General features: G+C 43.6%; 1 protein-coding gene across 1 annotated transcript in view; it reads right to left on the reverse strand.

The window, feature by feature from the left end:
* col13a1 (collagen, type XIII, alpha 1) overlaps positions 1-8,630 on the reverse strand; it is a 105,303-nt gene extending 96,673 nt beyond the window's left edge. The window contains exons 1-2 of the mRNA XM_070916542.1: positions 8,334-8,630; positions 188-257 (exon numbers count right to left, since the gene is read on the reverse strand). Coding sequence (XP_070772643.1) covers positions 188-257; positions 8,334-8,630 — 367 coding nt within the window. The remainder of the gene's footprint in view (positions 1-187; positions 258-8,333) is intronic.
* Between the last annotated feature and the right edge of the window lie 3,568 nt (positions 8,631-12,198).

Below are 12,198 nucleotides of genomic sequence, written 5' to 3' on the forward strand. Positions count from 1 at the left end.
GTCTATTCACCTACACATGCTCAAACCTGACGGTAGAGCAACACAAGAACCTTTCACGAGAAAGAACGAATGCAGGAATCACCACCGACATGACCTTGTGTTTGACCTTTGTGAGTGGAATCGATCAGTGAAAGAAAGTGAGAGACATTGTGGATGGGTGGGTGGGCGCAGAGAGTGCGGAACTCACCTGGGGGACACAGGCAGCTGTGGGGAGCTTCTCTCGCCTCCCGCGTCTTCGGTAGCCGCGCTGCGAGCTTCTGCACGAGAGGGAATGGAACGAGAACGTTAGAGTGCACTGACGTTTCAACACCACGCTGCACCTTACATGAAATGTCTGTTGTCAAAGCACAATTTACTATCATCCATGGGGCCCTTAATATTCAACCTATCAAATGTCTTCAATTACTGCAGATGTCCATAATATGATGGACTTTTCAGCTCTTGACTTGGCCCCCCTTTTTTTTTTTTTTTTACCAGTTTATGCCACAAAAACAATACATATTTAAGTCATAAGTGTATCCATGTCAAATTAGAAAAGTTAAAGACTCTAAAATGAAAACCAGCAATACATATAATACATATTTTGCCCGTGTTACATGGTCTTTAGCAGGTGGAGTTATGAAACTGTACATATTAAAAAACCTTCCATAATTCTGAGCACTTTTAGGACTTCCTGTCCATGTTGGGAGTGAACTTTCAAGCTCAACTTTTAAGCCAACGTGGACAATGAGTGATTAACTGAGCGAGTTCGTACGCCGATGGAAGACCCCATGATGTGTTTGAAAGCTCCAGAAAAAGAGAGTAAGACCTTGAGTAGAGTCGGTTTTTTGTCAACTGGGAATAACTATAAAAGTAAGGTTCCTCCAAAAAAAGGCATTGCGTCTTGGTTTTTACTTTGGTAAAATCATCACCAGGAGCATGTCGAGGTATTAACAGCTACCGAAATGTCTTTTCAACCATAGCGGTTCCCAAAGTACTTTACAGATTAGGTCTCAGTCACACACCGATGGCCGCCAAGGAGCCAGGGGATCGAGCCCCCAAATCGCTGTACCCTGCTCTACCTCCCATGCAACAGTGGTAACCACTGCACCCCCCCATGCCACCCTTGTAGTCCTTACATGATGTGTTCAAGAAAATGTTTAGTCTTCAAGTGTGACAGTTGATCCCAAGTCGAGCCAGGTGAATTTGTTTGTAGAGCACTTTTAAAAACAACAAACTTTGACCAAAGACGTATTAAGAGGATATAAATAATTTAACAGAAGCGTGGAATGCCTTGATAAAATCATAACGGCATTGCACAAACAACAAATAACAGCAACACGAACAACTAAAAACTACAGTGTGGCCATGCACGTCACTAAGTCATCAAAAGCCTGCGTGTGATTTGACCCTGAACAGAACACAAAACCATCCAAGTACATTCTCCACAGCATAGCAGTCGGTCCCACTGTTGATGGTTACCAGCAGAGGAGTGCCAGCACGAACTGTTTAGAGGCCTGCAACAGGTGCTGAAGGGGATGTCATGAAGGCACTGCCGTTCTGAGCACTGCTGCAAGTATTCCGGGTATTGCCTGTTACCTCGGTGGACCCGTCATCCCGGTTTGCGGGAGGACTGCCATGGATCAAACGAGGGATCATTAAGGGAAAATGTGCAGCATTTGCTCGGCTGTATTTTCTTGTGAATGGATCAGATTTGTGCACAGGGCCGTCTGAGCACATCTAAAGCCTGCCGTCAAGGAGTAGGGCAAAATGTTCAAACCCTGCTTTCATACCTCCTGAAACCTGGACAAGGTGGATGGAACCTGAACCCAATTTCGCAAAGGGGTTTCAGGGTTAGATGATCCAACAAGCATTTTTGGTTGAAGCATAAAGCAATAAAGGCTGAAGACAAACCAAAAGTAGATCAAACTGTAAGAACAACTAAAAATAAATGCATGTACTACAGGCCTTCCGTCAGTATTTTGTTTCTTAAGTATGGGGTTAGCCATGAAGCACACTTCAAAATCTATGACGGCCTCAAAATAACCAAAGGATTCCAAAGTTAAGTGCTCTCGTCATTCAAAAGTCTCATGCGGAATAAATTGCCGGACAAATTTCCCTTAACCCACTTTTATATTATTCATGAATGCTTCGATGGAATTTATCTAGTTGATACTGGCAGACCTCTCTCACAACTGGAGAAGTCTTTAGTGAGACGGATCCAGCCGTGCAGCCAGAGCTGCCCGAGAGACAACGCAGAGCGCGGAGATTCAGTTCAACTGCAGAAGTCAGTTCTAACAACAGCAACAACAAAAAAAAAAGAAAAAAAAAAAGAGCTGCGCCTATCACCACATCAAAGCTCACAATAGAAGCAGGGCCTGCCAGAGGGAGAGAAATGTAATGGCCATGCTTCAAAGACTGTCATTAGCCTTTAACTCATGTCTTCACGTGTACATCGTCCTACAGTATAATGACCGTGCTACCTAAATTACACACTGCTTTTGCTCTGTGGGAAACAATAACCCCCGTAAATTGAGGTAAACTTCAACGAGCAAAAGCTCCAAAAAAGCCAGTGTTTAACATAAATGTTAGTTGGCGGGAGTCTGCGACTGGCGAAGACGGAAATCTGAAGTATTAGTGTGTCTTAATCCTGACCTTTTAACCCTTTTGGGGGAAAAAATTACGTAAGTTGGAAGCTAGCATACAGACTGTAATAAGATGGTTTTTAACAATGTGAATCCTAGGTGGGGGTTTTTTTTTTTTGCTACCTTTTCGCTCCTTTTATGGGCATTTGGCATGTCTTCGCTCAACATGTGAGTGGAACAATAGTATTCATGTTGTGCCAGTTTTAAGAAAAAAAAGACATTTGAATTGTTGGATAATTGCTTTTGCCTATTTACAGGGCCATATCCAGGATTTTAGATATACTGAGGTCAAGTTTCCTCAAGGCCACCACTTCCCCCCCAGGCTTTTCCAAAAAAAAAATCCTCACACACTTCTGGTGGAAAAATACTAAATCCACATATTTTTTTAATTTGAATGAAATTCTAAAGCAGATTTATGGATGTTTATCTACGATGGACATCTGAGCAAGCCGGCAAATTGTGTCAATCGGGTCAGGATTAAGTGTTTTTAGTTTAACTCAACCAAGGATGTTACTCCTGTCTGAAGCTGAATTCACTCAGCTCAGCATCCTAATGACCTGTTAGCGAGGTCATTCCATGATATCCTAGAGACTAGTTATGATGCATAGCATGCACATGTAGAGCAGCTGGGGTCGCTCAATCTGTTTGGCAAAAGGGGTTAAGTGTGTGTGTGTGTGTGTGTGTGTGAGGTAGTAACACGACGCCAGAGTTTTTGATGTGGTTTTAACACTCTATTTTGACAAACACCTTTTACTATACTGTACTCTAAATGAACATCAAGACCTGCCACTGTGGCTCCATACACTTCCTGTTATATATAGTGTTCTCCTGGCCTTCACTTCTTAGCTTCATGAAGAGCTCAAGTGAAAGCAGGAATTCCTGGTTCTGTTCCAGAAGTTCAAAAAAAAAAAAAGAAACCTAGCCTGGCATGGCCAGACCAATTGGCAAACGCAAATTAGTCTGGAACCTCTCAGTTCATTTTCAATTTCCAAGGCGCATTTATCAACGGGCGCAGACCAAAATGCTTCTGGACGATACAGCCGATCACTCTTCCTACTCATAACTCATATGGCGTCTAGTTCAACATGATACACAGACGTTTCGTGGGCACGATGATTCAGAAGCCAACACTTACCACTTGCACAATAACGTGAACTACCATCCAGTTTGTTTAAATGCTGACGATTCGGAAACGTTCCACATCTGTGGCAGCCGTCTTGGCTGTTTACGAAAAATGCCTCAACAACCCACCCCGTAGTAGATAAACCACTGTGACTGGCCCGACCTGAATCAAGGTTGATGGAAATCTGTCTGAACGGGAGGGGGGGCCAGACACATCATCAGCCAGAGCAAATAAAGCATGAGCTTGCAAATTCGTCTGCTTCCCAGGCTAAAAAAAAAAACACTGACATTTGTGATAATGTCAGTTACTAAAATGCATACTCCGAACATACCCTTGCTCAACATTGTTGTGTGGTTCACTCCAGAAAGGTTATGTTATCCAATAACACTATCTATTCAACATTTCTGTTTTTAGCGAGCCATAACAGCCAGAGGATAAAACATTATCAAACTGAAATTTCATTTTTTCCATTTGTGTGTACGTGATGTATGGGAAAAAATTACATTTTGTACAACTTTTTTCATGCTCATTCTTAATGAAAACTAAAACTTTCATAATGATTTTTCCCAGGCTTCTTTTCTGAGATCTGAAATTGACCATCATGAAAGGAGTCGGGACACATTTCAAATGTGACAATACGAATGAAAATTGGAGTTAAAAGAATCATTTTTATATTGTAATGCAACGACAAATGGAAAATTACATTTCAACTTGACTTTAATGATATCATTAAATCCATTTTTCATTGATCAGACAATACTGATACTGAGTGGATTATCTGGGTAAAATAAAGTAACTTAATCAATTTTAATATTGTTAGCCACACACTTCGATGGATGTGATCGATTGGCAAGCCAGTGAGAATGTAAATGGATAGGGACTTCAGCTCTATACCTTTTACCCGACCAGAGATTTGCTATTGTAGGGTTTTCAGGCCTGTTGCAGCTGTAATGGGAAGCTGATTTATCCGGTAGGCGCACTGTTGGCAGACGGATGTCATCAATCGCTCGGGCCTAAAGCATTTAATGCCGTGTCGTGAAATGACACTTCTTGACAGTGACCTGATGTTTGAATTAAGAAAAACACATACGCTTAATGGTCAAAAGTCATTATAAATCATTACTGCGTGGCATGTCTTTACGATACGTGCAACTGTCAGCACGCCTGTTTAGTCTCAAGCTCAACTGTAGTGCATCGCTCGGGTCAGGTGAAAGAAATGACTTTCAGTGTGTGTGTGTGTGTGTGTGTGTGTGTGTGCAGCCATCACAAACTGTGCTCTGACGAAGTGCAGAGGTGGCTCGGGCACTTCTAGTTGAGTGTGGTGTTTGCATTAGGCTGTCTTATTAGCACGCGGGTCATTTCCCCCCCCCCCACACACACACACACACACACACACACACAGACCCACCATAGAAGATGTAGACATGTATTTGCATGTATTTGTGTTTGTGTTGCGTGAATGTATTGGGTGACAGCCCTGTGGGGAGCAGGGGGTCGACTATTTTACATTTCTACACCTCACAATGTGGCCTCCAGCTCCCATCATGCCTCTCTCTGCACTTACTATGTGCACCAGGTTTGTATCCGCAGAGAGCACTTTGTGGTCAATTCTAAATGTTAAAGTGAGAGAAGGGGGGTGGGGGGGTGGGGTCAGGTTACACACACACACACACACACACACACACACTTTACATCTACATCATGCTTACCACCATAGGAGCCAACAACATTTTTTTTGGTCCAGGCACCGCATAACATATCATCATTAATGATTAATACACAACACAAATACAACTTTGACAGAAATGAACCCAGACTTTATGTAATGTTTAAAACATAAGGATGGTGTTATTCAATATCTTTCTTACTGTCAACAAATTCCAGCAAAATGAACTTCCCTACCCTTTCTGCGGCTCTCAAGCCCGTTAGTTCCTACTGAAGATGTAAATCACAAATGTACAGCATGTCATTTTTAGGCCAGTCATTTCCTAAAACAGCTGGGCACTGTAGTTTGTATCAAACGCCACTCACACATGGGAGTAAAGTGTGCGTTTGTTGGGGACTATTTTCAGCAGAGGATTAATCCCCGTTAGGCGCCCTAGTGAGCGTCACCTAGTTGCAGCAGTGTGTGTCATTGTTATTTATTGTACTGAACGATATGGTGGGAAAAACACGACACCTTTACACAGCCTCATACCCAGGCAAAACAACTGCAAACAAAATGTACTAGAAACATTACTCAATAAGTTCATGGATTCTGCTGTGATCCAAATGTGACTGGAATAATAATAATAATAATAATAATAATAATAAAGGAACTTCAAAAACTCTGTGCTGCTGGAGCGAGGCACATTTTCCATTACAGAGAAAGCTGGTCATCATTGCAGGAGACATGCTGGTGGATTCTGGACAGTGTTGGGTGAGAGTACCATACACGTCCTCTCTCTCTCTCTCTCTCTCTCTCTCTCTCTCTCTCTCTCTCTCTCTCTCTCTCTCTCTCCACAAAAAGGCCACATCTGTGCTTGTGTCCCATTAATAACGACTATTTATACACACGGAGCTAAACAGAGGGGGAGGCTGCGTCGCCCCCCCCGGGCCCATCTGGAGACGAAGACGGTGAGACATCCTCCTCACCGGGCCCCCACGGAGGCGCTCTGTTACCGACACCTTTCGTCGCATATAACCTCCGCTGCATCAGCCTCACTGTGTTCTATTTGTGAACAAACACACACACACACACACACACACAGGAAGGAGCACGACATCTAAAAATCGGTGACTTTCCTCTGCGTGTCTATTGAACAGATCTGGGATCTCGTTTATTTATCATTATTTGTCCACTCACGGCTGACGTGGCCTCGGGCTGTGCATCACCACAGTGAGAGAAGATTTCATGCCCCGTGTGTTGAGAATGGACTTCACCAACACCTCTTGACACGACGCTCCTAGCTCGTTTGATGCAAGCTTTAAGTCAAGCTGGTTTCTTGGCGAACAACCTTGTGTCAGCTTTGAAGTCCCAGTTTCCCAAAAATGCTCAACCGTGCCTGTCTCTGATACATAAATCAAACAAATGGTCCATTATCTAATATCCAAACAAAGAGCATTTAAAAAAAAAGGATCATTTCTTGATATTTGCTCTGATAGAATGTCGACTCTGCGGCTAACATATAGAGAGCGCAACACCACTGTCGAGCCCGCGCTCTTTCTTCTCATGGTAAGTGCATTACACTAGCCCCTAGTGAAAGGGCTCGCGGTGGAATGGTGGAAACAGAGGAGGAGAGGGAAAGCGGGGGAACCCCATGGGGGTACTTCAATCACTTTGGAAGAGCTTGTTAGTGTAGCTGTGGAAGTGGTCAATGAAAGGGCAGCACAGAGGGCAACCTCTCAGGAGCAACAGATGTGAAAGGCCAGAGAGAGAGAGAGAGAGAGAGAGAGCCTCCTCACACATGATCTCAGTGCAGAAGCACACATGATATTTACAACACATGTACAGCTTGCTGGTTAATGGTCAATGGCCAAGACATTCTTGTACCGCTTTCTAACCCTTTATAAAAAAAGGTGGAGGCTTGATTAGTTGTTAACAAAGCATATACCTGCACTTTATAAAGTTAGAAGCCATTAAGGAGAACACGTTTGGGTTTGCGAAGTCTCAAAAAAAACGTTATAAAGTAAGAAGTTATTTGGTGCAACTGCAAAGTCGGCAGCACCAGCATTTCAAAAAGGATCAGCAGAACGCAAGAATAGTTCATTCATATTTTTAAAATACTTACTGAGGATGTGTGAGCAGCTCGTTCCCCATGAAACCGTTACACACAACCGAAGTAACTAAACGTCTTCTTAGCGACTTATAAGTCAACTTGTTATCCTTCTTTCCCCATCCGTCCGACACTATCCACCATCCGCTCAAAGTGACTTGAACTGAAGCTGCGAGTCCCATCGGAAGTTGCAGCACACAGCATCCCCTTATGAAACTGAACCCCCTCCTTTTTTTTTTTTTTTTTTTTTACATTATAATCCCATTAATGTATCTATTAATAATGATAATCTTTTTTTACCCCTCAAAAAAAAAAACAGTGCAGACAATCCCCTTGAAACCACAGAAACCTTTACCAATCCTTCCCATTCACCCCAAACCTCACTAAAACATATTCAATACCTGAATGCTGATCAAGAATCCCTGAAAATATCAATTTGCACCCAAAATATGTAGGAACCCTGACATAAACCAAAATCACAAACGCCTTCAATTGGTAATGAAAGTGTCTGTTGAACATTCCCAATGAATGTGTAAATTAAGGAGAAAGTGCCCCTTAAAATCTACTTAAGGTCTTAATTAGGGGGCTTTTGAAATTAAGGTGTTTTCAAATGAATGGCCACATGAAGGGTTTTCAGTGGAAAAATAAGAATTAATTAAGGGTATTTTGAGGGGTTGTACAGACCACTTGTGGAATGACACCGAAGGGCAACAAATATTGTAGTAGTCCCAGACGTCACATGTCATATTGTTATTTCTAAAAAGTTTAGATTTAGTTTTTATAGTAAAAAAAACAAACAAACAAACAAACAAAAAAAAAAAAACACCTCACCTCCTCCAGGATCTGGTCCAGTCGGCCCAGGATAACGGGCTCCACCTGCTCCAGAGACAACATCCACGCGGAGAGCTGCGCGTCCCGCTGCTGCTGCCGCTCCAGACTTAGTATTCTGGACTGCAACTCCGAGGTCCGCACAAAAACCACAATGCAAACTCCGAGGAAGAGAAGAGATACCGCAATGCACACCGCGACGCCAGACAGATCTCTCCAATTCCTCCACAGCGGGCGCTTTGAGGGCTGCTGCTGCTGCTGCTGCTTACCCGCGACTCCCCACTTCTGACCCTCTTCCATATCTAGACGTCTAACTCGGGGGGTTTTATCCGCACGGAAATCCCTGTGTTCATCAGGTGGAGAGCGGCAGAGGAGGAATCCCGACGACCTGCGACTCTCTGCTGCTTTGCAGATAGATGTCCTCTCCAACCTGTCTCCAAACTGTCTCCAAAAGCGCCCTTGCCGCACTCAAATGGCCAACTGCGTAAAAGTTAGAGGACGGGGCATTCTGCGGAGTGTCATCAGTCAGCCGGTGGCGTTTCTGACTCTTCTTCCTCCTGCGTTCCGCTCCGTTTGTCCCATTCGCTGCTTCTCCTCCTCCTCTGAGCGATCTGACTCTCTGCGCAGCGGGTCAAGCCGTCGGTGCGCTGCCCCTGAAACCCGAGCCGGCCTCTCTCTCTCTCTCGGTCTCTCTCTGTCTCTCTCTCTCTCTCTCCTCTGAGCGGCTCTGGATGCCGCGGGGGCCCTTTGCTCGCGGTGCACGCTCCTCCTCTGCGAGGCTTTAGGTGAAATGCCGGGGCGGGATCCGCGGCGGCGTTGCTGGCCCCTTTGATCCGCGCAGCCTACTTGGTGAGGGATATTTTAAGGGTGCGCAAAGGCGAGGGCGCACGCAGTCACACGGTGGTACACTGACGGGCGGGAGGCGGGGGTGGGGGCTCCTGACAGTGCTGTGCAGCCTCGGACCAAAACAACGCGCACTTTGCTTTTCACTGTGCGGACCCGGCTCTGTTTGCAAGAGGATCTGCCGGATTCCGCGAACCTGTTGGGTGCTCTGTGCAGACGGGGTGGAACGCCAACCTCGTGGCCACCGAAGACTAAAGCTGGTGTTGATGTCTTGTGCTTATCTAGATCTCACAGGCGTTATGTGGAAACAGCTCTGTCCCTTCAGGTTACCTGAAATTGGTATGAGTCACCTTTGCACATAAAATGAAAAGTAAAGTTTTTCTAATTTACTGTTTGAAAGCTTGACTTGGAGTGATTTTAGTGAAGATATATAATATATATTAAAATCGACAGTATCATGAATAAGAAGGTCGACCACAACAATCTCGTTGCATCATGGAATCCCTTCTGGATTGAACCCGATTGGTCGTGGGGGGGGTTCGTATACCAAGAAGACAACGACCTCAAGTACACTGCAAAGCTGTGCAGAGACTACTTGACCAAGGAAAAGGGAATCTGGAGTACTGGAACCGATGGACTGGCCAAGTCAAAGTCCAGACTTGAATCCTACTGGAGCAGATCTGGGATTTGTTGAGTTCAAAAAGTAGATCGCACAAAAGTTTCATCCAAAGCAAGTCTCTGGGAACAGCTAGAAACGGTTTGGAACTCAATAACAAAAGAGACGGTCGAAAAGTACATAAAAACAATGCCGGCAAGAATGCAAACTGTTATCAGGGCCAAAGGAGGTCGTACAGAATATTAAGATTTTTGGTTAATATATGTGAATAAGGGCTATTTAGTTGTTCCAGTTTGTTATTTGCCTGATAAATAACAATACAATTTTTAGTTTGAAACACGTTTTTGACAGATTTCTAAAATATTTGTGTTTTCTCGTTTTTATGACAGGTGGTCTAATACATTTGTTAAGCACTGTATATCTGTTCAAATCTGTTAAAACAGCAAAATGTTGTTGTTGTGTCCAGTGGTGGAAAGTAACTATGACTGCATTTACTCAAGCAGCCTACTTAAGTAGAATTTTGAGTTACTTTTATTACTTTACTTGAGTATTTTCCATTTCCATGCTACTTCATACTCCGCTACACTAGCAAAATACCATATGTTATACTCCACAGCTTGCAAAAACATATGGTAAATGTAGGAAATGCAATGCGTTCTTAAAGATTAAACCAGTGGTTCCCAACAACAGTGTCTAATTAAGGCTGCCTGGAACATTTCAAATGTGTGTGAGTTACACCAAAGTGTGATTTCACCTCTAAACTAACCCTGAAACGCAAAGGCTCCTGCATCTTTGCCGTCTTTACATCGAGGACCCCAACGGAAAACCAGTTTAGGTAAGATATCCTGACTTTTATCTGACATTTAGACCACTCTAAATGAATAATGTGGAAAAATCTTTATACTTTAATCCTAGCTTACAGTTTTTTTTTTGTATTCAGGGTGAAGAAAAAAAAAAGTCCACTACATCTATAGCCTGATCGCTAACTGTCACTTTTGAAGTCCATATTCCACTGTTTGCTGGGTTTCAGTTTTAAAAACCCGCTTATCTCACCGCACCACAAATACGCATGATGTAATGTAGCCTTCATGCTGCCAACATGAACCTTTGATAAGCCTCTTCCATCCGGGGAGGCTAGATGAAGACCTGCCGGGTCAAGATTCACAACAGTTTCAGTTGGAGTCAGTGACCTTTCTCCCCCTCCACAGCAAGCACATGCATGCAATGTTTTAATCCTATTTTTCTACAGAATTGAACAAAGAATAGCCGTCATTATTTGTCCGACCACAAACTAATTGCTTTCATGCTCTCTCGCCGCTGATATTGCCAGAATTCTGCTAACGCTCTATATTTCAACCAGTAAAATAAGTGGTCAAATTGATCAAGTTTCCATTTGCCAGAAATGTTCATGGATTTGTGGGATTCGTGCAACGTGAACGGCGCCAGTCATAGTGACCAAACCAGCACAGAATTAATATCAACTGTGCAGTTCCAGTCAGCTCCACGGAGATTTCGCTCTCATCAACCTCATTGCCAGCAGCAGGATAAAGCTCTGATAAAACCCACTGCACACTACCTGCCCGGCGTCAAACAGCAGACAGGCACAGTTAGCAACTAGCCGGCGAATACAGTGAAGCATTTAGCGGCTAAAGAGCCAGATTTATAAAATCACATAACTGTGTCTTGATTGACTGGCAAAGACAAAAATGGCCATTAAGAAAACTGGCATTGTAAAATAAAAAAAGAGACGAGGACATTTTATAATAAAAATAAAAAATAGACTTCAATTCGTACTTAAGTACTCACAAGTAGCGACACTACAAAAATAAGTAAAAGTCCTGCATTCAAATTTTACTTAAGTAAAAAGAAAAGAATTTTTCGCAACAAAAATTAACTTGAAGTAAATAGTAAGTAAAGTAAGAGAGTAAAATTGCTCATTATCATTTTATATTAGATCATTATTGATGAATAAGTGATCAGTGACATCATACATCAGCAGATGTGTTGATCAGTACAATAAAATCATTCCCCAACCAGAAACCCTCAATGAACGGAGAGGTGAGGGCCCTGTCCAGAGCCCCCCCCCCCCCAAAAAAAGCTGCCTTTCAGTGAGGAGACAAGGAAACCTACTGCCCCAACAGAGCGAGCCTGAGAGATGGCATCAAGGAGGCCAAGCAGAGACATCACGAGAGACTGGAGAGAGAGCGCAACACCAACAACACCAAAAGGTATGCAACGGGTAATCCAGAATATCACAGGCTACAAATGCAGGAGCACCACACACCCCCACCCCCATCATGTGTGAGGCCACATTGCCAAATGAGCTTAACACTTTCTATGCTCGCTTTGATCTCCTCAACAAAAGAGTCAGCTGTCAAGTTACCCGCCTCCAGAGGACCGGCCACCGTC

Source organism: Enoplosus armatus, chromosome 12, assembly GCF_043641665.1.
Source record: "Enoplosus armatus isolate fEnoArm2 chromosome 12, fEnoArm2.hap1, whole genome shotgun sequence".
Taxonomy (NCBI): Eukaryota; Metazoa; Chordata; class Actinopteri; order Centrarchiformes; family Enoplosidae; genus Enoplosus; species Enoplosus armatus.